This window comes from Crocuta crocuta, unplaced genomic scaffold, assembly GCF_008692635.1.
Source record: "Crocuta crocuta isolate KB4526 unplaced genomic scaffold, BGI_CrCroc_1.0 scaffold275, whole genome shotgun sequence".
NCBI classification, from domain to species: Eukaryota; Metazoa; Chordata; class Mammalia; order Carnivora; family Hyaenidae; genus Crocuta; species Crocuta crocuta.
This window is the reverse complement of record NW_027530497.1, coordinates 447,547-470,327: the sequence shown is the minus strand read 5'-3', so window position 1 is coordinate 470,327 and position 22,781 is coordinate 447,547. Positions and strand designations below refer to the sequence as shown.

The window sequence follows — 22,781 nt, the reverse complement described above, 5'->3', positions numbered from 1 at the left end:
TTTTGTCATTTATTTCCCCTGCTTATGTTGAAGCGGATCCCAAATACATCCTTTTCAGTTGTAAATAATTTCTGTATATTTAAAAAAAAAATCACTGTACCATTATCACACCTCAAACAATTCCTTAATATCATCAAATATTTAGTTTTCAAATATCCCTATCTTGTACAATTAGTTTTTGTACTTGTTTTATTTGAATCTGTATCCAAAGGAGCTGTACGTGTTGAATTTAGTCCATAAATCTCTCAACCCTCACTGTCTTTTTGCCTCTCCGTTCTTTTATTATAGTGTGGAGTCCTTTATCATGTAGTATTTCCTACATTCTGTATTTTGCTGTTAAAGTTGTAATTCTAAACCTATAGTTATGTATCAATACTTTTGGAAGGGGAGATTTGAAATCAAAACACATGCTTAAGTCTAAATGAGCATCTTTGGGCATGTGTACTTTTGAAAAAGCTCTACAAGGGATTCTGGTGGGTAGCTATGTGTGCAGATCACTGTCCTAGGTAATCCCATCTGTTTAGGAAGAGGTAGAAAAACTCTTGCTAGGGAAGAGTTAGAATTTGAATTTTAGCAGAAAAGAATGTTAGGATGCCTGTTATGACTAATAGTTATTCATGAATGAAAATATAGAACTGACTGTATATGTAAACTGTCTTTAGAGGCAAAATTATAATGAATTATAAAGCCTATTTATAGTTAGCTCGGTACCAATTTGGGTTCCTGGAAAAGAGCTGATGATATATATGAAGGCCCACCTAAATTACTTTGCTTAGGATTAAAGATGCCTTAGTTGGACACAAGCTATGAATGGCAGTGGAGAATCTAAATCTGTCTTCAAATGTTAGCTACCCTTTGGTTTTCTTTACAGCTGTTAAATTGTTATTAGTTGAAGCAAGATAACCTTGTCGATGTAGAATTTTGGTGAAATCAATAACATTTTAATGTTGTTTTCCATTTAGCTGACAAGCTGTCTACCGATGATTTGAACTCCCTGATTGCTCATGCACATCGCCGCATTGACCAACTAAACAGAGAGCTAGCAGAACAGAAGGCCACAGAGAAGCAGCATATTGCATTAGCCTTGGAAAAACAAAAGCTGGAAGAAAAGCGGGCGTTTGACTCTGCGGTGGCAAAAGCGTTAGAACATCACAGAAGTGAGATACAGGCTGAACAGGACAGAAAGGTAGAGGAAATGAGAAATTTAAAGTGAATCTACCTGATTATTTGCTTCTAGAGACAATACCAACAGTCACCGACTTTAAAATATTAGATGTAAGTCATGCCAGCTCACCTCTTGAATGGAACTTTGGCCCTTACTCTAGTCTGAACTTCTAGGGAAGGATTACTGAAGCAGAGTTCCTTTATGGTGAGCAAATGCAGAAGTGTCAGAAAGTAACAAGCCCTTGGTATCCAGGATCATCTACCTTATCTTTCCCCCTGTGGAGGCTGTCCCCTAAAGCACTGCTGAAAGCAGCTCTATTGGATTCTGAATGTATTTTTTTCCGCCAGTGTTTTGGTTAAGAACGGATGCAATATGTCCTTGAGTTTTCTGTCTGGATACATCTTCCATCAGATGGGTGTCTATGGGTGGATTTGGGAATCTGAATACCCATCCTCCCTTCGTGTCACTGAGCTGCACGGTTGAGCACTCCTTCCTTTGAAGTTCGTTCTTCCCTAGACTGTGAGGACACCACATGCTTCTTCCCTTTCTCCCACCTTGTTGGCCACTCCTGAGCCCCCTTCTTTGCTCAGCTTCCCAAATATTGGCATGTGCTGGCCTTGGTTCTGAAACCTTTTATCCATCTAAAAACTCTCCCCAAGTGCTCTTACCTAGTCCTGTGACTTAGAAGTTTAAATCCTATCACTTCGTTCTAAGCTTGGATGTCAGCAAGGCTTCTATTTCTTCAATGTAGAGTCTCTGTGTTACTTTCTCTCATAGTACCTTATTTATTTTTAAAAAATAAGTATCACAGTCTGAGATGCCCATTTTCTTTACTTACTGTCTGATTGCTTCATTGAAATATACATTGCATGGGAACAAAAAGTTTGTGTGCCTTGAGCACCATGGCATCCAAGGATATAGTAGGCACTGCCTGGCACAGGGTTGGCACCTTATAAAATATTTATGTACCAACTGAATGGATTTATTTAATGTTATTTCCAAGAAAAAGAAAATGATGAATTCCAGTTAATCAGTATTAAATAATTTGTAATATGGCCAATTGTTAGGCAAGATGTGATAGGTTTTTGTATTTTTGTTTTGATCTGGGCTGTCTTGAATCTAAATTCATATTAAAGTAAGCAGTTTCAGAGCAGTGTTCGTTGTTGAGTAGAAATTGTGTAGAGTGAGTACCAGATATTTATTAATTTTCTTAACAGTTCTTCACTGTAGCATTATTATTCATAGATGAAAAAATGGACACTTGAGATAAATTCCCCAATTAGTGTGGTGAAGTGGTGTTTGATCCCAAGTCTTTGTAGTTATTTTTTGCTAGAAGTTAGGATTTGTTAATTCTCAAAGGAATGTGTGATTCAGGAAACGACAGTGTTTGCCTTGCTTAAGAGGCAGCCTGATCAGATGGGAGAAACAGATTTTGGGGCCAGAGAGACCTTGTTTAGAATCTGATTTTTGCCATAGCTGAGTGACCTTGAGTCCCCTTCCAACATTCAGCTCTGATCGATGTAAGAGAAGTCAGGGACATAGCTGCATGCTTGGCACATTGTAGAGGTTCAGGGCATGGAAGCTGCTATCATCATTGCTACTAGTCTTTCTCTTCTTCTAAAAGCAAATGTGGAGAAAAGAGACTAATCGTTCCTGTGGTTTCACAGGTAGAGGAAGTCAGAGATGCCATGGAGAATGAAATGAGAACCCAGCTTCGCCGACAGGCTGCTGCCCACACTGACCACTTACGTGATGTCCTCAGGGTACAAGAACAGGAACTCAAATATGAATTTGAACAGGTGAGGACCTGTTATAGGGCATCAGCTGCCCTTCAGTCTCCTTTTCCCCTTTCCCTCCTCTCCTTTTCTCTTCGTGTCCTGTGTCCTTCCCTCTGAGGATATGGAAGAATACGGAAAGAATGCAGCCTTGGTGCAGTGGGCCTTTTGTATGTTGCAACACTGCTCCTTTTTACATAAAGATGTACTTGTGTGTTATTGATCAGATGTGTTTATCTATGTCCTAGTCATTTGGAGCCTTCAAGCTTTAGGGAGAGCTGGTATAGTGAGTTTCAAAAATGCAGATAATACTTGATACACAGATCTGCTTTATCTACACAATGTCCTGCGGGTTATGTGGCAGGCTCAGATTTTTATATATGAGGAAACTTCACTGACAGGTTAAAATCATAGCAAATCTATTACATGGGGGGCAGTGCAGTTATTTTACTTTTTAAGGTTCGAATTTTCTGTTTTGAATTGCTTTCTTCTCATGGTCTGCTTTCTCTGAAATTACATACATCAACTATGAGTTTTATGAAATTTTTGAAACCTTACACATAACATAGGAGTTTCATGACAAATGTTTTAAGATTTTAAAGGACCTTGGGGCACCTTGGTGGCTTAGTCGGTTAAGTGTCCGGCTTTCGCTTAGGTCATGATCTCGTGGTTCGTGGGTTCGGGCCCCGCGTCGGGCTCTGTGCTGACAGGTAGCTCAGAGCCTGGAGCCTGTTTCAGAGTCTGTATCTCCCTCTCTCTCTCCCCTAGAAATAAAATAAAAATATATATATAAAAAAAAAAGATTTTAAAGGCCCTCTTTTCTTTTGGAGGCAGTAGTTGCTGGTAGACTTTTAGTGTCCCAATGATTGACATGCATTGAAGTAGCAACACTTTCTTCTGTAAACTATTTGTTTTATTTCAGGACCTGTCTGAGAAACTTGCTGAACAGGAATTACAGTTTCGTCGTCTCAGTCAAGAACAAGTTGATAACTTTACTCTGGATATAAACACTGCCTATGCTAGACTGAGAGGAATCGAACAGGCTGTTCAGAGTGAGCAAATGGGCCTCTTACAATTTTATTCAGTCCAGCTTCTTTGTTGGGAGGACAGTAGGATACATACAGCAGCATCAGGACATAAAGATGCTGTCAAGTCATTCTAGTAAATTTTACTTATTCATTTCTGAGAAAATTAGCCTAGATTTGGGAAGTTTGGAACATTGAGTGTTTGTTAGAGGAAATTTAAAAGAATCTAAAAATTAAATCTAAATAGTTGCAGATTTACTCCGAGTGATAGACTGGAGATCACCATTTATGAGGCACTGCACTCTGGTTATGTCTTATGTGCCCTGAGTGGACAGAAGGTCAGTGTATCCCATGCCACCCTCCAGCCATGTCTGGAAGTGGTTACTTGCTAATTCTACCCACTAAATGGGACAGTATTTATCCTGAGGCTTCAGTGTGTCACATTGAAAGGGAAATGTCCTGCCAGTGAGGATGTTGATAAAATGGTTTTTTTGGGGGGTGTTGTTAGCCATCTTTGTCAGATAAGTATAAAAATAAATACTCATGAAGTTTCACGATCAAGCAGTCCATTCACTTGAAGTCTTCCATTCTTTGCAGGAAGTTTCTGATAGCTTTAGCATAAGTCTTAGCCTAATTCAAACTTTTTCTCATTCTAAAATAATTCTTGAATCAGATACTGTGTGTTTTTCTAGATGAAACAGTAAGAGGGAAAAGAGCCTCTGTTGTGCTTGCGCACACACATCCTTCCAGTTTTCTCCATGGCTTACTAAAAAGTTAGGTTTACAAAGAGGCCAGCTTCCTAGGAAAGAACATGGCAGAAATAAGTAGTAGGTGGCATTTGAAAAAGGCTCTCTTTGGCTCTGTTGTTCACATGTGTGGATTTACCCTGTTGAGGATACAGGGCACATCAGTTCTCTAGAGACATGAGAAGGACACAGTCAAATGGAGAGAAAAATGTTCTTTGCCTTTTTTTTTCTTTGTAGGTCATGCAGTTGCTGAGGAGGAGGCCAGAAAAGCCCACCAGCTGTGGCTCTCGGTGGAGGCATTGAAGTACAGCATGAAGACTGCATCCGCAGACCTGCCCACTGTTCCGCTGGGCAGTGCAGTTGAGGCCATCCGAGTCCACTGCTCTGACAGTGAATTTGCCCAAGCTTTAACTGCAGCTCTCCCTCCAGAGTCCCTGACCCGTGGGGTGTACAGCGAAGAGACCCTTAGAGTCCGTTTCTATGCTGTTCAAAAACTGGCCCGAAGGGTAGCAATGATCGATGAAACCAGAAATAGCTTATACCAGTACTTTCTCTCCTACTTGCAGTCCTTGCTCCTATTCCCACCTCAGCAACTGAAGCCGCCAGCAGAGCTCTGCCCTGAGGACGTAAACACATTTAAATTACTGTCCTATGCCTCCTATTGCATTGAGCATGGTGATCTGGAGCTGGCAGCAAAGTTTGTCAATCAGCTGAAAGGGGAGTCCCGACGAGTGGCACAGGACTGGCTGAAGGAGGCCCGAATGACCCTAGAAACTAAACAGATAGTGGAAATCCTGACAGCATACGCCAGCGCCGTAGGAATAGGAACCACTCAAGTGCAGCAAGAGTAAGGTCTAGGAAGAATTTTTCTAAAGTCCTATTTTATGGGAATGGGAATCAGCAGCGCTATATGAAGGGTTTGAAACAGGGTCCCAGAATGGTCTAGAAAGGAGCAGGTTACAAGTACTGTTCTAAATGTTAACACCTGTTGCATTCATATTATTTCCACTTGCTATCATGTCAGTGAACTCCAGGAGTAATTTCTTTGCAACTTGTGTAACATATTCTGTTTTTTCAGGTTTTACTGATCAGGCTTGTGAGCCATTCAAAATAATGTTTGTGATCCCATTATTGATTTTGCCCTTGGAGCAAACTGAATAAAACAAGATGAAAATGGAGTAGCTTATCCCTTTTCAAGAAGCACCGTTTCTAGTTTGTTGTATGTGCAGAAAATTTCTTTGAGAAGTCACAACAGCAGAAGTAGAAAAGTCCTGGGCACTCAGTTTCCAAAAGTACAAGGTCTGTTTTTGGCTTTGATGGTTCCGGTGAATTGATTCTACTGGTCAAGCTCAAGAGTGATGTATAAGCCAAAATGCTAATATATTTACAATAGGAGATACAGTATGTATCTGAAACTTTTAAAAGTGCTACAAGGAAAAGCTGTCTTTTCTTTTGGGACCCAATATATATACACCCCGTGTGTGTACATGAAACACTTTGCAAACCACTGCTAGCCCCTTTCTATTTGTGATGTGCTATTTTCTGGTCTGTTTCCTATTAAAAAAAAAATTTCTTTTCTACTCACAGATTAATTTCAACAGCCCTCAAAACAGGTCTCAGCTCTCAGTGCTGAAACACTGGTAAATGACCTTGCTCCTTTCTGGTACTTGGACTGAATGTCTTCACTGAAGTGGGCGCATGAGCCTAGAATCTTAAAAGGGATTGAATAACTTTGTGGTATATTTAAACTGGACTCCCATAAAACCCTCTCTGGAGAACTTTTAGTTCACATCCCTGAAGATTAAGAGAACTGCGGTATTGGTAAACCTAACAATTCTTACCTTTTGATTTCTTATTCCTTGAAAATACTATCATAAAAATTTTGTTGGGGTTTATGTGTTCACAGAGACTTAGGAGGCACTTTCATCTGAGCAATGTACTGGCAAATCATAGAGGAGGAGCAGAATTTTTATATTTCTGCAGGTGTATACCAGCCCCTAAATTTTGATTGTTACATTAAGTTTGAATGGTACTTGCCCTTTGGGACTGTCCCATTTTAGCCTTGGTTGATGCTGCTAATATTCTAAATACATGTAGCTTCTCTGACAGAACACCTGCTTTGTATAGTGTCCTTAGTTTCTGCAGTTAGCCCACTCTGAGCTATTTTTACCAGAGGATAATGAGGCTGTTATAAATTCAGCCTTTCTTCCCCTTTGGAATGGCATGAAATTGCAAAATACATTAACTTACAAAGCTGACTTAACTGTCATAGTAAAGGTGTCTGTAATTTATACAGTACGTAAAATACTACCAATTAAAAGGAAATCTGAATTTCTCTAGGAGCCCAGAAATAACTCATCAGATGGGATTATCTGAGCTCCTAGGAAGTAATACTGAATAGTTTATTTTAGCTCTGTAATTCAAAATAAGACCACTGGCTTTCAAATTTTAGTAGTTCCATGAGCAACCTTCTCACCTCCACTCCATATTGGAAAACAGAATGTTGGAAGGGGACTATTGGCCAGGCCTGGATTTTCTCTCCTCATGCCTAGTAAGACATGGCAACCCTTCAAATGAAAAGGGCCTTTACTTGGGTTCTCAGTTCTCCTTCAAGGAGGTAGAATCCAAAGGAACAAGACTGGGGGAAAGTGGATATAGTCCTGGGCAGTTAGGGCAGGGCAGCTCACTTTAGGGTGTTTCTTTAAACTTTGGTAAGTTACATCTCTGCCACTTTGGACTTGTTCCTGTGAAGCAAATCATTATTTGTCTTGCTTTCATTATCTCAATCTGTTTTGGTCTACTGCTTCCCTCCTGATTTTGATAAGATAGGGTCCCTCAGCATTTTAAACTCCCATCTCCAGATACATTAAAACTGGTCTTTGCTTTAAAACTGTTTAAAGTTTCAAAATAATATAACTAAATTGCAATTTTAGACCGTCTTTTTGAAGACACGTGGTCTTTCTATTCCTTAGCATTAATTTAAATACTCTGCGCTCTCTTAACAGGTTCTGGATAAAAGCAGTCTCCAAGTCCCAAATGAGTTGTCCCACCAGTTCTAAAGTAATTTGTTTGAACTCAGTGCAAAAGAACAGATAATTTGAGTTTAATATATAAATGGGAAAGAAAGATTCACTACCAGGCAAATCCCTCTATCAATCAGGTCCAGTGGTCACCATTTCCCCAAACCAAAGCTCAGCTTCTCTGATTTTGGCCCCCCGATGCATTTAGGGGCCTGGAGGGCAGCAGAAGAGCCTAAGGAAGGATGGGGGATGGAGAGAAAGAAGGTTACCTGGCCACTCTAGCCTTTTGCGCATGGGTAGGTGATGTGGTTTCACTGGCTTGTAAGTTGGAGCTAGCTGTATGGACACTGCTCTGGATCTTTAGAAGAGGAAGGCATCCTGGAGGGATTGAGGCAAGAGCCAGCAGAAGTGCCATGGTTGTAGGAACAAGTTCCACTGTCCCTAGTGGCAAAGTTTCGGTTTCCCTGGGAGCAAATTCTATCGTGACCTTGATTCCTTTTGGACTTCTTGGTTTTCAGGAGGTTGAAATCCTGCTGAGCTGTGTACACTGTTCTTGGGCTTGATCTCTAGTAGTCTGAACTGTCTTAAGTTGGTAGCTGTGTGGATCAGATGGACAGTGTTTTTACAGATTAGGCTCCCTCCTGGGCCTGGCTGGACATTCCTTCACTGCCCAGACCCTGTGCATCTCACATTTCGGTTATTCTGTTAGCACACTGCCTCTTAACCACCAAATCAAACAAAAAACTCCTCTGGTAAATTGCCACTCTGCCTCTAAAGATCTGATCTAAAGAGTTCCATAAACTTTGCCCTTCCCATTGCCCTGACCGTGCTTGCTCTATCTCCGAAATACCCTACTTGAAGGTTTTTAAACTTTATTACCAACCGAAAAATAATTTACATCACGACCAGGTACACTTCGACCAGGTACACTTCTACATGTGTAACTTATCACAAAACAACTCTACTGCATGTGGTATATTTTGATTTTCTGATCCATTTCAACACTCTAATCATCACCCCAACACTCTAATCATCACCCACAAAATTGACTTCAAACCCTGCAGTTTTAAGACCAACATAAGACAGTACGTTTTAATGCTAGAGTCTTCAGATGTTCTGAACCACAAATCTGTTTATTTCTAATGTGCACATGGTGATCTGAGGCAAACTGGACAAGTTTATTCAGAGGTAGCAGGACTCCTCTCTTGACCCTTGCCGTTGCAGGAGTCCTGATCCCAGTTTGTCCTTCTGATGCTGCTTTTCCTGTTCCTTTCTGGTAGGTTACTCAAAAATAGTTAAATTGTCCTCAGTCCCCAATTTCCAAAAGGCTGTTTTCTCATTAACTTGAATGCTCCAGAGCTTTACAAAACTTGCTTCTGGTCTTAACTGGATAGAATTATAACTCAAATATTGTTTCTCATACTTCTCAATTCGTTTAAAATGTTGAGTTTTAGGTTGTAATTTTTCCTATATAAAATGTAAACATCAGGGAAATGTTAAGACCTGTTAGAGTGGTCTTAAAAATGAGTTGTAGCACATGACCAAGACGCTGCTCATTTTATTAAATCCCTTTTAGGAAGGAGTTGTATTAAAGTTTAGAGTCAATCATGATGAAGAATAGACTGCAAATTGAGAGGGAGAGCCAGGACCGAAAGCAAAAATTGCTAATTATGGAGAAACAGAACAACATCTTTTACTATGAGAGGCTAATATTTCACTAGTACATGAATAAACATTTAAAGATGCAAGAATGGAGGAGCACCTGGGTAGCTTAGTCGGTTAAGCATCTGACTTCAGTTCAGGGCATATCTCATAGCTCATGAGTTCAAGTCCCACGTGGGGCTCTGTGCTGACCGCTCAGAGCCTGGAGCCTGCTTCGGATTCTGTGTCTCCATCTTTCTCTGCCCCTTCCCTGCTCCTGCTCTCAAAAATAAACATTACAAAAATAAAAGTAAAAATGAGAGAATGGAGACCAATCCTATAGACATAATTTTCTGAAAGTCTGGAGCAATTAAACCCACTGAAGTACCCTGAAATCCATTACAAATTCAGATGACATCAGTCCAGATGGGCTGTGTCCCACCAACTCTGCAGCTGCCAAGCACTGTGCTGAGGATACAGCTGGGGCCTGGCAAGGGGAGATGTACCACGTTTACAAGGATTGTGAGGAGGGAGTACTTGGCCAGGCAGAGAGCCAGGCATTTGTAGGTGAGATGATAAGGAGCTGAGTTAACAGAAGCTTCAGGAAGCCAAGTTCTCCCTGGAAGTTGTAAACCAAGATCAAAGGCTAATCTGCTTTAACTGTCCTTTCTGTTCATTTGCCTTGCTATGTCAAGGGTCTAATGGGACAATGCGCATGAATGCTTAAGTAGCTAATTCCTGTCATTTCCCTGCCTCCTTTGCCCCTCAATTAGAGGTCTTAAACTGACATTCTAGGAGAAAAACATGAAACAATTCTTAGGTTTCTAAGGATGCAGGATCCAGGTTAGAGAGGATGCGGAATGGGAGACGGGAATAGACCTATATACAGACAACATCACAGCCCATCAGTGCCAACCCTGGCAGGGTAAGGATGAGGTGGTTCATCTGTGGGGGACTCATGGGGTCCCTTAGTAAATCTGGGACCAGGTATAAGCAAAGTAGCCTGTGGAAGCAGCCCTGGTGAAGGTAAGGATGCTCCTGCAGACCATGCAGGGTCCTGGTTCGCTTCTGATACTGTTTCAGAGTCCTGGTGAAGAGAAATACTAGAAGTAGAGGTTCTTCACCAGCATGACCACCAGCAATAGTCACATCAAGACCTTTCATTTCAGTCCTTTCTCATCACAAGCCCTCACTTTTTGATGGCTCTGAGTAGAGCATGACTAAAGGTGCCGGCACACAAAGAGGGAAGAAAGGGAGATGAAGCACTCTTGTGCAAGTCCCGCGGCTGGGGGGAAACACAAGCCATCTAAAAGTAATGGAAATGCGTGCAAATACGTTACTAGTGTTTATTTACAGCCTCGTTTTCCCATTTGTGCAGCCAATGTTTAATCATTTTGAAGGTGCATGATTTTGCACCTCTTTATACCACTGAAATTGGGATACTTAGTATCAACAGTGATACGTATGCAAACCACCTTTAGACATGTCCTATAAGACGGAGGAGGCACCAGCATCATAGCATCAGCCAGCAGAGGCCAAGTCCACAACGGGGGAGGGCAAACCACACTGGAAAGCAGTGTGAAATCGGCCGCCAAACAATGTAGGGACACAGAGCTTCAGCTGAAGTCAGGAACTGTGTCCTCACAATGTGTCCAAAGAAATGAAAATGACATGATGCTTCTGTTTAAGTGGTAGTAAACCCTGAATGGGTGGTTCAGGGAGTATCAAATTAGGAATTTAAACCAGACCATCCATGTTGTATCAATTGTTATACAGAGATCACCAACTTTATTCTTTTACTTCCTTCACAATATGGTCAGTTCAGCTATGCTAGGCGACAGCTGCGGATTCGCCCACTTTTATTTGCCTTCACCGATGTCACTGTCGCTGTCACTGTCGCTGTTACTATCGCTGTCACTAGTCAGTGAAGTTAGGTCTCCCAGGGCTTCTCTGTAAGAGAAATAAACAGAAGGGTGAGAATGCAATTCAGTCTTGGGAGAGGGGGCTACGCAGCTGCGTTCAACTATAAGGACAAAAGAAAAGGTTCCAAGAGCCAAATCCATGGACCTCTGACTTCCATGACAAATGAAACAGCAGCTAAATTTAACACATACTGACTTTGCAAAGAAGAATGTTCAGGAGGCAGAAAGCGATACGCAGTGAAAGGGTAGATGGACAAATGGTCTGGTCTGTTTTTAATCACTTTCCTTTATGGTACTGGTGCAGGACTTACTTTTGTTCCTGGCTGACTGCAAAGTCAGCCATCACTCTTCGGGCAAGGCCTTCACAAACAGGCAAGCTGAAGGCACTGGCCAGCTTCACAATCTCAATGGCCTGGGCAGGGTTGTTGGATGCTTTTGCACTGTCCATAAACTCATCTAGCAACTCATTTCTGTAAAAGAAAGGCAAAATGTCAACATTCCCCAATGAAACCCCTCAACCCTCTCAAAGATTTATGTGCAAAATCTAGCATTTTATAAAGTTGAGTCATGAAATCCTCAATGGTAGTTCCGGAGGTAAAGTTACGTGACGTCTAACTTTAAAGGGCCAAAGAGATAACGGACACTCGTTCAATATGCCACCACTGAGGATCTCTTCAGTGGACTGCCAGCGTGGTACAGTCACTGAGCACAGATGAAAAGCACTGCTTGTTTCAGGACGCCCTAGATGGTGGGAGCAACTGTGCATTTGCTTGCCTATCAAAACACTGAGGTAGGTGAAGAAATTCCAACTAGCCCATGATAATAAGAGTTAAGACCCTGCAGCTAATTCCAGGATGTACCCAGGCAAGTCTGTTAACTTCAACTTACCCAGGGATCTTATTATGCTTCCTGAAAAGCTCCAACATTTTCCTATTCAAGAGGAGACAAGAAATGGATTATGAATGCAAAGAGAACACAAGGCGATTCAGATGACCACAGCTGTTCTCCTCCCAGTGCTAGCCTCTGAAGACACGTGTCTGTGAGCTCCGCTGGCTCCCAGCCCCGTCTTCACATCAAACCCGCCTTGGGTCCATCAACTAATTTCCTCCTCCAAACTTCACATATGGACATTTCAAGCTTCCCAGGCAAATCTGATTTGTTGCCAGTGTTCGGAATCGCGGGGGTCTATCTGCTGCTAGAGGATCACTTGAGTCCACCCAGGGAAGAAATACATCCCATGGACAGCTGGAAGAGAGGGACGTAACAGAGAATGATCTCTTCCCTCTCTTATAATCCAGAATGAGATCAGCATCCTAGAATTATGTTGTGAAGAGCAGGCTCAGATTGAGGCATCAGTCTCCTGTAAGTGCTCACCAGCACCCTGCCACATGCAGGACAAAGGAGAAACACATACAGTCAGCGCCCATGACTCAGCTGAGGTCCGTACCCCTGCGCCAATCATCACAGCCTGACTCATAACAAGTGTGAGCCAACCTGAGTTACCAAATTTGAGCACCAAATGTTTCAGTCACTGTAGTGTAGCAGGCCATGTGTATGATTCACACTCTCAAGACCGGTGTAGGCAGCAAAGCCTTCCTTCACCAGCCTTTCCCAAACACAGTGAACGGCCACATTTTGGGCCAACCATCCTATGTTCAAATTAAGTTACTCTCCCATGTTGAAAAAACCATACACATTGTACTCCACTTACTGTTAGAATACACATTTCTGTCCAGAACAAAATGCAGCAACACCCCCCAACTATGACCACTTCTACAAAGTATTCTTTTGACGACTTCTCTGGTTCTGGAAAAAGGAGTGCATGTAAAGTCTCCATCCACAAATACTAAAAATGAGTATGTGAATGAAGTGCTGATGAACACACAACTGGTATGCAGCAATACAGACCAAAAATGGTTCTAGTCAAGGCCATGTTTCTGAATGCCAGTTTCCTAAAGTCCAATTGCAGAGCCTACATTTTAAGCAGGGAGGAGGGATAGTACGCCCAAGTGAAACACTTGGATAAACCAAATGCCTAAAGCATTTTAAAAAATATTCTTCAATCACTCTATTCAGGTGAACAGACAAGTGACTTACAGAAATGTCAGAGAATTTGCCTGTTAAACCATGTCCTCTCTTACATACACTGTATACACTATACTTGTCTTCTTCCAAAAGTTTCTTTTCAGTTGGTATTTGCAGTTCCCAGAGAAAACTCACTATGTAGAAAACTCATTTGCCTTCTGATTACACATCACAGGAATTAGAAAAACTCTAGTTACCAGGGCAAACGTTCTCTGAGACCCAAGTACAAATGCTTCTAACTTACACTTTTGGTTTCGTACTCACCAGGCTTCCTGGGTTCTCCCTGCCCTTAAAAAGAGGACAGCGATATAGTTCAGAGGGTTGGCTGGCCAATCAGGAGCAGTCTGTCTGGCATCCTGGCTCTCATAAGTAGACTTAATATCGGCAGCACAGTCAGCAAACGCCACCTGAAGCTGGGAGGAGGCTTGAACAATCAGCACAAGCGTCACTGGTTTTATGAGAATCGAAGTTCAGGAGACCCCATTGAAGCACTCACATTTCTGAGCCACGCATTTACCACTGGACCACATCACACGTACAGTTCACAGGTAACAAAATGAGGAGAAAGGAACACACCCTGCCCTGCTTTGGGTAAATCATTCGCAAACTGGCCATATCTTTCAAATAGAATATGGGTTTTCTTTTCAGAGAGAAATTATTTTTAAAAAGCTATTGTCAGGGCAGAAAGAAACTATTTTCATGCTGTTTGCTTTGGACCAGAGAAATGGGATGACTTTAGAAATGGGATTCTGCTAACGGTTGGGTATGTTTAGATGTAGAATTTAAAAATTTTTTTTTTTAATGTTTTATTTATTTCTAGGAGAGAGAGAGAGAGAGACAGCGTGAGCAGGGGAGGGTCAGAGAGAGGGAGTCACAGACTCTGAAACAGGCTCCAGGCTCTGAGCTGGCAGTCAGCACAGAGCCCGACGCGGGGCTCAAACCCACGAACCGCGAGATCATGACCTAAGTGAAAGTCGGACGCTTAAACGACTAAGCCACCCAGGCGCCCCTAGATGTAGAATTTAAACGTGGGTTTAGGTGGCAGAACTCTCCAGGTTTCCCTAGATGAAATCATGGAATTTACCTTTACAGGGTCCTCAGTATTAGAGAATATACTGGAGTACACATCTGATTATTGTAAACTAACTTGAATTTGGATAAAGCCTACCTCTGGTGGGTGCCGATCCCTCGCCATGAGCATCAGAATCTCTTCTTTCAGGTCATTGCGAAAAGTGTGACTATATTCTTTACTGTCTTGAAACAGAAAAGGTACGTAATGAGCAGTGATTTCTGTCATCGAATACCAAAACTCTTTGACTCTTGTCCACTGTCGTAGTTTTTGGTGCGTAAAAATAAGTTGTGGCTGACGCCACTTCCTCCAGGACTCCAGGAAACCACTAGAATAATTCATGGGAAGAACACAAGGAGCCATGAAAGGCAGTCACGTGCCCCCAAGCCAAGTGTGAAGCACAGCGTACGCTCCACCTTGGAGCAGCTTCCACTCCATATGACAAGACGCTGTTTCACAGCACTTGGGAATCAGCATCTTTTTTAACAGGTAACACCCACTTGAGCCATCCTGTGCTCGGACACGGAAACCTGAAGCTGACAGGAATGCATGCCGCACTCAGTCCCCATGGAGGACACGCAGTATCTTCTGCAGCCACCTGATACACAGAAACCCACAAGCATGCCTATTTTTTACAAGCTCACTGGCAGCTTAATGACAAGAGTTATTACGATGACGCAGCATGCTACAGAGGCGTTAACATAGAACGTGGGCTTTGTGGACTACGTTTGTGGACCTAAATTTAAATTTAGGGTGTGCCATGTGATCAGCCATGACCTTCCCTTTGTCATGTCACAGAACAAATGCACAGCTCTACCATTCCTGTTACGAAGGAACTGATTTAAGTCACCTTCCTCATGTTTTTACTCGTGCAATGCAACACAAGCCACCTGACCATGAGGCAGACCTCAACCTATACTTACATTCAGCTCAGTGAAAAATCAAGTTTTTATCCCTAACAATACTAATGTCTGTTAATCATAACATAGGATAATGAAGTGAGATGGGCCTGGACATATAAGCTGAAACCAACCTTTCCAAATCTGAGGAATCACTTCTAGCCGGTTGGCCACATCCAGTGCCTGGAGAAGATCAATCAAAGTTTGGGAACGGGGAAAGAATACCTGATGAAGACAAATACAAACATATTTTTAAAGTATTAATCAGCAAAGATACCCACAAACACATCTACGATGGTAAGTAATCAATCATCTTACTGACGGTATCAGGTCCTTATACCACTTCAAGGTGACATCAATTTGTTCCATTAGACAAAGCAAACTGAAGAACTTGGAACTGTAATGATAAGAAAAGGTATGCTTAGTCTCAGATCCCTAACAGCAACAGCAGATTAAATTACAGCATAGTTACGTAATGTCATGTTACACAGAATTTAAATCAATTTATAAGTTACAAACAATTTCAAGTTACACGGGACAATACTTGAACCAGGTGATGCTAACTATGCTTTCTGGCCTTCCTGATCAACACCTTATGCACAACTGGCCATTCATGACGGTCTAGTCAGTGTGCTCCCAGCTCACACTGAGTGGACAGTGTACCACATTCACTTTAAAAAGCATGCGGTGTGGAGCAAGGAAATGGACACATAGAGGACAATCATCACACACCTATTGACAGGCTGCCTCCTTAAGTTCTTGTTTTTATCTACCTGAAGTCAAACTCATTTAAGGAGTCTCTTTGGGTTTCATCTCTGTATCTTCATCTTTAAAGAAGAGGCTGTGTTGAACTGTTTAGGGACCCACCCTGCCAGATATTCAAAAACATAAGATAGAGCATACAGGAAAAAAGTGTGTGGACTTCAAGTGTTACAAAGAAAACAATCCTAAAAGATCCACAGCAGACATCTCAGTCTGGGAAATCAGTTTTATCAATGCTTCAATTTCCAAGTACCATTAAGTGAGGGGCATGCTGCCTGCATAGAGGACACAGGAGGCATACCAACAGTCTCCTACCTGCAGAAATGACTTCTGGCTGCTTTCTCAAGAGGCTACAGTAATGCAAAGGGATACATTTCCAACACACTTACTAATAGAAATTACGCCGTTGATCGGGGCCAATGAATTTCCAGTTGTCTCCAGTCTTTAAAAGGCCATGTACTTCGTAAGCAAGTTCTAGATCTCTGAGAACTGAGCACTGAAAATTTGCAAGCAGTAAACATCATCCTGAGATTTATTAGCCAAATAGTGGCTCATTACGTTAACAAGCATAGTTACTTATGGAAATATTTATGCTGATTCAATGTATTATTAACAGCAAATGAGTTATAAGACCAAAGGGGGAAAAAAAAAGGAAAGCAAACCCTTTAGTTCTGTGAAAGTTAAAATATTTTTTTAATGGTCACGTTATGTTATATAACATACATATATATGTATGTCATATACCACACACGTTGTTATATATGTTATATAACGTACATATATATCACATATATATGATATATATATATATATATAAAGTTTTNAAAAAAGGAAAGCAAACCCTTTAGTTCTGTGAAAGTTAAAATATTTTTTTAATGGTCACGTTATGTTATATAACATACATATATATGTATGTATATATGTATGTCATATACCACACACGTTGTTATATATGTTATATAACGTACATATATATCACATATATATTATATATATATCACATATATATGATATATATATATATATAAAGTTACGTGAATAAGAAAGAGGCAGAGAGAGGGAGAGAAAGAATCCCAAGCAGGCTCCACACTGTCAGTGCAGAGCCTGACGTGGGGCTCGGTCTCACGAACCGTGAGATCATGACCTGAATCAAAACCAGGAGTCAGATGCTTAACTGACTGGGCCACCTGGGCACCCCACAAAATGATTTTGATCTAGTGATTATACCTTTAGAAATCAATCTTATGGAAACACTTGATCTCGTGCATAAAAACAGATGAAAGTGCTCACTCCAACATCACTGTATTTGCAAAAATCTCATGATGTAACTCCAAAACCCACTCACAGGAGAAGAGTTAAGTAAACTGTAGTCCCTCCCTCCTACAAAATACTATGTTGCTGTCAGCAAACAAAATACCATGGAAATGTGTCTGTGCTGTCTGAATACCTAAAGGAAAAAACCTGCAAAGATACACACTCAACTTTTGGAAAGCATTATCCTTAGGGAATAGGATGTATTAATCCACATCCACTGATCGGCATAAAATGAAAAACCAAAAATAAAATACACAAATTCCACAAAAAAAAAAATAAATAAAATAAAATGAAAAACCAAAATTTAAAACAACCATCATCAATTTTAAAAGTCAATAGGAAAATATGAAATATTCTGAAACCTCTTCTGAACAGAGGTGTGGGGAAAAAAACAATGTATACAACAACCAACAGGTAGAGATGCTATGTGAATTAGTATTGAATTTAAGAGGAAAAAATTTAGATTCAAAGACAGAAACAGAAAACTTAGGAAGTAAAAGTAATCAGGGAAAAGCCCCTTCCCCACCCCTCACCCCCCAGTTACAGATGAATTTAAGAAGCTGATAAAAGGAAAAAGGAAAGCAAAAGGAAGAAATGGTACTTACAACTCTCATGGCTGACTGAAAAAACATATCTGAAAATCAAAGTTCACAAAGTCTTGGTTACAATGGATGAAATATTTTAAGTGAGCAGCATTAATAAAAATCCTAGCAACCAAGCTGTCAAGATAGAAGTTAAGCCTAAAGGAGTAAGACCTCTAGAGGAGACGAAGCGTACAGCAACATGCCACACGTTTTGGCCTCAGCTTCCACAGAATTATCACCCATAAGATAACTAAGCTAAATTAAACCCCTGTCCTCTGGGATGCCTGGGTGGCTCAGTTGGTTAAGCATCAGACTTGGCTCAGCCATGATCTCATGGTTCCTGAGTTCGAGCCCTATACTGGGCTGGCTCCTCACTGACAGTGCAGAGCCTACTTGGGATTCTCTCTCTCCCCCTCTGCCCTCCCCCCAAAATAAATGAGTAAAGTTTAAATTAAACCCTATCCGCATCACAAGGCTTCTAGTAACTGACAGAAATACAGGCTTTTTGTCTCACAAAAGCAATTCTGTGCATACCGTCATCTGGATCCTTTGGGGAAAATTTCTTTCCTCTTAATTCCTTCATAATATCATAGATTATGAGGGAAGATCCTTTTGAAGGGTTTTCTGCAGAGCAAAAAAGCAAAGACGTTTTATCAGGAGTCCCCTTCCAAACCACTAGCAACCACATAGCACCTGGCAGAGGGGCCACACTTCTTCCTCTGCCCCATCACACGGACCAGTGTACAGCTGGTGGGGGCACGTGCTTGCTAAAGGAGCAGGTGCACACTATGGGGTGCAACTGTATCTGGACAGTCACAGGTCGTTGTCTATGTGCTCCTAGCGGAAACTTTCCCTTTCTCCTTAGTCTTGTCTAACTGACTTTCACTTGCAAGGGAGACAGACATGACCTCACCAAGCCTATATACTTAGAAAAATAAACATTTTTTTCTAGTAATCATCTGTGCTTTTAAGTATAATCAGGATAAAAAAGCCAAGAAAAACCTGTAGAAATAATGGACGTAGGCATTCCTTTTAAAATCACATGAACTGAGTGGTACTAATAGCTCAGAAAACACATCTACACAATTCCCAAACACATCCTGCTATTCAAACAAATCTGTTCCCTACCTTATCCACATAAGTGATAATGTAGTTTTAATGACAGTACAGTTTTCTACAATTTCCTCAAGCATGTTTCCATTTACTAGCATTCCTAATCATTTTATTAGTTACATAATTATTTTATACATATCCTTCATTTTTTAGGGTTTCTCCTTTGGAAAACATCTAAAAATTGTACCTGCAAGTAGCCAGCCTACATATGTGTAAGACAAGCTGGCACCCACGCCCTGTGCCTCCCCTGTTCCCGGGTGTTCACCACAGACTCTGGTTATCAGCAACTGACTTCAAGTGATGTGTGATGGCAGAAGCACAACCAACAGGCTGTGGGTCAGAGACACTAGTTTCACTACACTGTCGCAAGGCTGAGTAAAATTTTAGAAGATATGATTATTGTAAGAAACTACCTGTCTTCAGGATAAAGTCAATTACCTCTTCTTCTCACCCTAAAATATAAAAATCTTCCCTACAGGTGATGTGATTTTGTAAAATTTAGCCACCAAAACAAAATCGAGTTCTTCTCTCTCATTTTAAAAAGTCCATCTCAGGAGAGAAAAGACTGGAATTGTCATTTCTGATTCTTGGGGTTCTTTCTCAGGTTGGGGCAAACAAGAACCCACAGTCTATGAGTGCCTACTATGTGCCTTCCAGTACAAGCCCCAGTGCACAGTTTACTCAGTCGTCACAGCCTGACTGTGTTTATTTATCAGGTGAGGTATCCAGGCCCTTCTGGCCTAGCTGGGAGACGTGGAGCAGTGCCATCCAACAACTCCCCCTAAAAATGGAATGTTCTCTTGCTGCATCACTGAGTACAGGAGCCAGCAGTCACATGGGGCTTCCTAGTACTAATGAGGTATTAATTTTAACTAAATAAACAAACAAAGGTGGCTACAGGCTATTTTACTGGAAAGCAGAGCTCTGGAGAGGCAAAAGAACTCCAGATTCATGTACTATCTGACCATATTTAATTGCACATCAACACTGTTAGTACGTTTAATAGACTAACATTTACCCTCAAGCTCAAGTTTTACATAACAAACAAGGTCACTACCTTCAAGAATAACTTTGCTCAAGCTGTAAGATAATGTTAACTTGCGAGTTCTCTATTCTTAAATCATATGCAGTGAAGGCAGCCTATAACATTAAATCACATAAACATAAAGGAGCTGGGTCAACTTTCTACATAAGTTAATGCAATATGTCATACATACCATGTTGATAAAACAGCTGAATAATGTAGTGATATGTTGCAAGTGAGGGTTCTAAAATTACCAAGTGGATAGAAAAAATAAGAAATAAGTCAAACACAAATATCCAAAATACAGCTTACTGAGGCATACTTAACTAAAAACACATTGATCTTGGTATTTAAGTAAAAAGTGATGTTTCAAACAAACAAAAAGATACATTTCTATTCCTCTGAACAAAGATATTTCCTAGCTCATTTTGACTAACGTTAAGTGATTAACACTGAATCACTGTTAGAAACTCTTAACACACATTAACTAAAATGTTATAGTTAATGCACTTGTACTTTTCTTTATTCAAGAATGGTAAAGCATACTAATGTGAACAGATCCCCAACAACCTATAATAATTACTGAAAACTAGGGTGGCCCAGGTGGCTCAGTCAGTTAAGAGTCTGACTCTTGATTCCAGCTCAGGTCATGATCTCATGGTTGTGAGATCAAGCCCTATACTAGGCTCCATGATGACAGCATGGAGCCTGCTTGGGATTCTCTCCCCACTCTCAAAATAAATAAATAAACTTTAAAAAAAATTACTGAAAACTATATAATAGGACATTTGGGTTCAAATACTTAATTATGCTAGCAAATGAAATGGGATTTAAAACTAGTTAACTCGAGTGAACAGTTCTCCCCGGAATAAAGAAATCCACAGAAAACTACCTAAAATATTAAAAGAACATTGTAATTTGCTATAAAAAAGATGAAAATAATGGAACTCCCACTATTAGTAAATACACGTAATTAAATGTGCCAAATGATGGAACAGAAATTCTCAACATACTATGTACATAGCAAAAGGAGTTTATGGTCTACTTTTCCTTGTCTGGATCTAAGCTCTTTGGTCAGCACTGTCTTGGTCTCCAGTGAGGGACATGAGGGCACATGCTCACCTATCCCAATGGCTTTCATTTCACGAATGGTCTGTAAGGCCGGCAATCGTCCAAATGAATGAAATCTTCGGAGGCATTTCAGAATGGTATTAAATGTCTGTAGATTTGGCTTCACTTTCTGGGCAGCCATTTCTTTCAGCAACTCCTAGTTGAATCAAAGTGGTAACTCTTGTTTATGCCTGGGTAGGTAATTTGTCCAATAAACTAATATTACACACTAAAAAAGAATTTGGCTCTCTGGCTAGATCTAAATTAAGTTAATAAATATATCCCTAACTTAAGGATTATCTATTAGTTAGCTGGCACAGTGACTTTGCCTTTTAGAGAACTCACTTCATTCAGTCACCCCACCTCACTTGATCAAGGTTTCTTTGCCCCCGGCATTGTAAGGCAGAAGCAGACTAGAATGAACTGGGCTGTTTTCTTTTTAAAGAATTTCATTCTTTTAAATGAGCAGTATGGTATAAAAATATACAAACCATATGATATAAAAACAAAAGACATTTCTATCTCTAATATATCCTGAGTAAATTTTTTCAAAGTTATTGCATTCAAACGTTTCAGTAAATATGCATTATTTTTGTAATAAAAAAAACTATGTATTATGAGAAATAAAGCAACCTAGGTGTTTGTGAATTCTAGCCATAGACTCTGGGTCAAGTAACTTTTTCTTCTCACATGTAAGACACAGCTATTTTAACTACAGGGTTGCTAGAAGGACAGAAATAAGTCACCACTGGGGGTACCCAGCAGAGAAGTATCTGCCATGAAAATGCTTAACAGATGCTGTCTCCACCCCCTATATTTCTAGGACAGGATATTGTAGGCCAATTAGAACATAAAATGAGGGTTCCTCCTTACCAACATCTTATTCCACTTGTCCTCCAATTTCTCATTCACGCCCAATGCTGTTGCCTCAATCAATGCATTAAAGGTGTACACATCAGCTGTAGAACAGGAAAACCACCTTAACAAAATTTGGGTTGAAGATTTACGCCCTAGGTAGTTGGTTTAAGGCAAAGCAGTAATGCACACGTGGCTCCTGGTTCGTTACCATGTGCTCACAAAACTAGACAAGCACTCCCTTGTCTGCAACTCATCGCCTGCTTCTACCACCAATACTACAAGAAAAGGTTAAAAGTGAGCCTGTGATTGAAGCAAAATCCAAAAATTTCGCGGATTCAAAGATTTACAGATTCCTAAGGAAAGAAAAGGAAGGAGGGAGGGTAATTCTCCAAACATACTTACCATGGAGCCTGTTGTTTAGCAATTCAGTGTACAAGTTTAACGCCTGCCCAAAAGCTCGGTGCTGTAAGATGGTAAGGATAAAAAATGAAGCATTAGCCAACATATTTACTTAGGAAACATTTGCAACATCTACTATTGTAGGCATGAGGAGACAGTAATAAACAATACAAAACAAGGTATCAGTTCTCACGAAGTTCATAATCTACTGCTGTGGCAATTTTGTTTCCCACGTGACATCGGTCATTCCTGGAGGTATTTCTAGCTGTC

At 40.7% G+C, this 22,781-nt stretch overlaps 2 protein-coding genes and 1 non-coding gene across 10 annotated transcripts in view; 1 reads left to right on the top strand and 2 right to left on the bottom strand.

Moving 5' to 3' along the window:
* Nucleotides 1–5,911, top strand: part of IMMT (inner membrane mitochondrial protein) — a 38,162-nt gene extending 32,251 nt beyond the window's left edge. For all 6 annotated transcript variants that reach the window (XM_077766669.1, XM_077766666.1, XM_077766668.1 and 3 more), the window contains 4 exons: nt 963–1,186; nt 2,833–2,964; nt 3,863–3,992; nt 4,949–5,911. In XM_077766669.1, coding sequence (XP_077622795.1) covers nt 963–1,186; nt 2,833–2,964; nt 3,863–3,992; nt 4,949–5,562 — 1,100 coding nt within the window. In that variant the 3' untranslated portion in view covers nt 5,563–5,911. The remainder of the gene's footprint in view (nt 1–962; nt 1,187–2,832; nt 2,965–3,862; nt 3,993–4,948) is intronic.
* Nucleotides 5,912–9,269: 3,358 nt separating this feature from the next.
* Nucleotides 9,270–22,781, bottom strand: part of PTCD3 (pentatricopeptide repeat domain 3) — a 30,716-nt gene continuing 17,204 nt past the window's right edge. For 2 of the 3 annotated variants that reach the window (XM_077766671.1, XM_077766672.1), the window contains exons 11-24: nt 22,515–22,575; nt 22,128–22,213; nt 21,267–21,411; nt 20,338–20,388; nt 18,542–18,631; nt 18,029–18,057; nt 16,499–16,605; nt 15,666–15,744; nt 15,482–15,572; nt 14,548–14,633; nt 13,644–13,792; nt 12,183–12,224; nt 11,606–11,764; nt 9,270–11,322 (exon numbers count right to left, since the gene is read on the bottom strand). In XM_077766671.1, coding sequence (XP_077622797.1) covers nt 11,232–11,322; nt 11,606–11,764; nt 12,183–12,224; nt 13,644–13,792; nt 14,548–14,633; nt 15,482–15,572; nt 15,666–15,744; nt 16,499–16,605; nt 18,029–18,057; nt 18,542–18,631; nt 20,338–20,388; nt 21,267–21,411; nt 22,128–22,213; nt 22,515–22,575 — 1,266 coding nt within the window. In that variant the 3' untranslated portion in view covers nt 9,270–11,231. Of the gene's footprint in view, nt 11,323–11,605; nt 11,765–12,182; nt 12,225–13,643; nt 13,804–14,547; nt 14,634–15,481; nt 15,573–15,665; nt 15,745–16,498; nt 16,606–18,028; nt 18,058–18,541; nt 18,632–20,337; nt 20,389–21,266; nt 21,412–22,127; nt 22,214–22,514; nt 22,576–22,781 lie in introns of those variants that run through there. The other variant, XM_077766673.1, reaches the window with a different exon arrangement.
* Nucleotides 12,629–12,765, bottom strand: LOC144233690 (small nucleolar RNA SNORD94). Its single transcript, XR_013335735.1, has one exon. It is a non-coding gene; the product is annotated as a small nucleolar RNA SNORD94 (small nucleolar RNA).